This window comes from Stegastes partitus, unplaced genomic scaffold, assembly GCF_000690725.1.
Source record: "Stegastes partitus isolate 25-593 unplaced genomic scaffold, Stegastes_partitus-1.0.2 Scaffold1452, whole genome shotgun sequence".
In the NCBI taxonomy this organism is placed as follows: Eukaryota; Metazoa; Chordata; class Actinopteri; family Pomacentridae; genus Stegastes; species Stegastes partitus.
The window spans coordinates 154,283-157,896 of NW_007579183.1; the positions used below are offsets into that span (position 1 = coordinate 154,283).

Genomic DNA, 3,614 nt, shown 5'->3' on the forward strand with positions numbered 1-3,614 from the left:
CGTGTTTGACCCATGTTTGAACCATGCTTCCGTTTTTGACCCATGTTTCCGTGTTTGACCTGTGTTTGACCCGTGTCTAACGTGGCTGTGTTGTGGTCCAGCGGCGGGTCGTGGGTCGTGGACCGCAGAAGAAGAGTCCAGGTTGAAGCAGGCAGTCCGGGCTCACCTGGAGACTCTGGCCCAGAGTTCTGCAGATTCTAGTCTTAGCAGAGACCAGCTGTGTAACAAGCTGCCCTGGAAGGACATCAGCCAGCAGGTGGAGACCCGGGCCTGGACCCAGTGTCGCCTCAAGTGGTCAGTACCCTCTGCTGTACTGTGTGCTGGTACTGTGTACTTTATACTTCAGATGTGAGGAATGATTTATATTAAATGCTTACGGGTACAGCACAGTACTTTACTGCACTCAGGAATCCTGAGGACTGTGCTGTGTACTCTGTGTATTCTGACGTGTACTCTGTGTATTCTGACGTGTACTCTGTGTGGTTCAGGTTCTCCATCTTGAAGTCCAAACTGTCTTCATCAGGCAGTAAATTTAACCGAGGAGCTGATGGACTTGAGGCAAAAATCCAACTAATTAAAACGTAAGATCACAGAACACACCTGGTACCGGTACCTGGTACCTGGGTACTGGTGTGATCAGTACAAGTAATTTATTGTATTATGTGATCACAAATCAGAGCAGCTGATATGAATCCAAACCAAACTATCTGTGTGTCAGTTTGTACCAGATGAACATCAGTGATTCTTCAGACATTAACTGGGATGAAGTGGCTGAAAAGCTCAGGTGAGTTTAAAGGTCAAGCGGCAGCGCTGACAGAGGTACCGCCAGTCGGACTGCCCGCAGCGCCGACAGAGGTACCGACAGTCGGACTGCCCGCAGCGCCGACAGAGGTACCGACAGTCGGACTGCTCGCAGCGCTGACAGAGGTACCGCCAGTCGGACTGCCCGCAGCGCCGACAGAGGTACCGCCAGTCGGACTGCCTGCAGCGCTGACAGAGGTACCGACAGTCGGACTGCCCGCAGCGCTGACAGAGGTACTAACGGTGGTACTTTTTGTGTTGCAGTAAGGTGACTCCCGTGTGCGTACAGAAGATGTTCCACAGACTGAAAGTTTCCAGAGTTCCTAACTGGACCCATTTGTCATATGGAGGTGAGTACTACAGTACTAGTAGTAGTATTAGTAGTACTACTACAGTAATACGTTATCCAAGGAGCTTCAGTAAATGTCTAAACCATCGTCTTCATTGAAGATTCCTCTTTAGCTCAAGCTCCTAGGTGAGGATGATTTGTGTTCATGGATGTGAAGCTGGCTGGGCGGGGTGCTGTAGCTCCTCCTCTGTGTAGAGATGCTGCTCCAGTCTGATGTTCTGCAACCATCTTCTCTGTCCAGAATGTGGCTTTACTGTCCTCAGAGTGTAGCTGGATGCTGAGTCTGGTCCTGAGGAGCTGCTCTGCTGTGATGTAGCTGCAGTTTAGGAGAGACGTAACCACAGCTACAGAAGATCATGTAGGAGAGAATAAACCACAGCAGAGCAGCTCCTCAGGACCAGACTCAGCATCCAGCTGGACCTGAAGGACCAGAGACACTCTGAGGACAGTAAAGCCACATCGTGGACATTGATGTTCTCTGATGTCCTCTTTGTCCTCAGAGATCATCGACCACCTGCACCAAAGGTCCGTCCCCGTCCTGGAGGACAGACTGAGCAGGTGCAGTAGGACGGAGCACCAGGAGGACCAAGAACAAGGGGACACATACCAGCTGTCAGACATCTTCAACTCAGAGAACGAAGACAGAGAGGTTGGCGACAGCTGACCAGCAGCCAATCTGCTGCTTCAAAGACTCCGCCCCCTGCCTGTGATTGGCTGTCAGACTGAAATTAACAGAGGCTTTTATTTTGAAAGTCCACGTGTTCCACACCACGTTTGATGTTTTTCATGAAAAGATTGTTTTACATTGTTCACATGAGCGGTTTTTATTAAAGTGATCAGTGTTATTGATCAGGTGTTGATTTCTCACAAACCCATGAGCTACAATCCATTGTTTCATTTAGTTTAATAGAAATGTTACATCAGTTTATTTAAACCCCTGAAGCTTCATCATGTTCCTACAACTCAACTCAGCAGATGATCAATATCCAATCAGTATTGATTGTCACTGCGTCCAAACACTTTGATCTCACAAATAATTAACAGATTGATCAGATAAACAGATTGTAATGACTGACAACGTATTGATTCTGGTTAATTAATGAAATGATTTACCACAGAACATCACAGCAACATTGAAGTGATGCTGAAGCAGATGTACGATGATCAGAAGGGTTAGGGNAGGACAAGGACAGAAGGAGAGAGGAGGAAGAGGAGGTGAAGTGCCTTCCTCCTCCTGCTGATGGAGAGACAAGTTTTAAGAAGAAGAAGAAGAAGAGAAGGAGAGAGGAGGAGGCGACCATCTTGTGTCCTGCTGTGTACGAACAGACGAGCAGGAAGGAAAAGGAGGCGGTGGCTCAGGTCGCCATAGAAACCAGTGACACCAAAAAGAAGACGAAGAAGAAGAAAGGGCAGAACGGTGTGTGTGAGGAGAACATCGCCACGGCACCAAGCAGCAACAGAGAACCAGACTCCATTGTCACCACGGTAACCAAAAAGCAGAAAAAACAGAAGGCCAGCGTCACCACGGCAACAACAAGACACCCAAACCATGGAAGCCCATGGGTTTCTATGGAAACCAACAACAACACAGACCTGCAGTGAGTGTTGTTGATTTTGTGTTAACGTGAAGCTCAGACGTCAGAGCAACAGTCGCTGAGTGTGTGCTGTGTGTTCAGGGTGGACTGGGCTCTGGTGGACGAGCTGCAGGAGTTCATTCCAGACGTCAAGAAGAAACCAATCGATCAGATCCAGAAACTGCTGCGATACGACCTGCAGCGCTTCAAGAACTTCAAGCAGCAAGGTACAAATACTGTAGAAACAGTTCAAAGTACAAATACACCTCAAATTACAAAATCCGATAACTGCAAACACTTCAGACAACAGGCGGCTGATGCAACAAACACACCTGTTGTTCCTTCAGGTGTGTCTCTGCGTCGGGGGCGGTGCTCTGAGCAGGAGAACCAGCAGATTATACAAAACGTTGCAGACTTCCTGGCTCTGACAGGCATCGCCTCGGCAAATCAGCTTCTGTTTCCTCAGAGGTTCAAAGAGCAGCAGGCGGAGCTTAAGAAGCTCAAAGTACAGCATCACTTCCTGGAGAGGATTGGTACGTAAACACGTTAGCAGGTCTCCAGGCAACATCCTCAGGTGTGACGTCCCTGACATGATGTCTTCTGTCACAGCTGTCGATCAATAACACAAAAACACCTGTCTGTCTGTCTGTCTGTCTGTCTGTCTGTCTGTCTGACTGTCTGTCTGCCTGTCTGTCTGACTGTCTGTCTGTCTCAGCTGAGGGTGTTCCTCGGACGTGTCACCAGGTTTACGTCAGAGCCAAGAAGATATTTGATGACGGGAACCACATGGGAAGGTCTGTTCTACCTGCAGAACCCTCTGTGATGTTCTTTCAGGTTCTCAGAGGAGAACTGAGTGTTTCTGTTCTACCTGCAGAACCCTCTGTGATGTT

General features: G+C 48.6%; 1 protein-coding gene across 1 annotated transcript in view; it reads left to right on the top strand.

Moving 5' to 3' along the window:
* LOC103370619 (transcription termination factor 1) overlaps positions 1-3,577 on the top strand; it is a 7,935-nt gene extending 4,358 nt beyond the window's left edge. Inside the window, exons 4-13 of the mRNA XM_008299738.1 lie at positions 102-294; positions 489-581; positions 719-784; positions 1,066-1,151; positions 1,651-1,799; positions 2,375-2,748; positions 2,827-2,951; positions 3,072-3,257; positions 3,440-3,518; positions 3,559-3,577. Of these exons, the coding sequence (XP_008297960.1) occupies positions 102-294; positions 489-581; positions 719-784; positions 1,066-1,151; positions 1,651-1,799; positions 2,375-2,748; positions 2,827-2,951; positions 3,072-3,257; positions 3,440-3,518; positions 3,559-3,577 (1,370 nt within the window). The remainder of the gene's footprint in view (positions 1-101; positions 295-488; positions 582-718; positions 785-1,065; positions 1,152-1,650; positions 1,800-2,374; positions 2,749-2,826; positions 2,952-3,071; positions 3,258-3,439; positions 3,519-3,558) is intronic.
* The last annotated feature ends 37 nt before the right edge of the window (positions 3,578-3,614 follow it).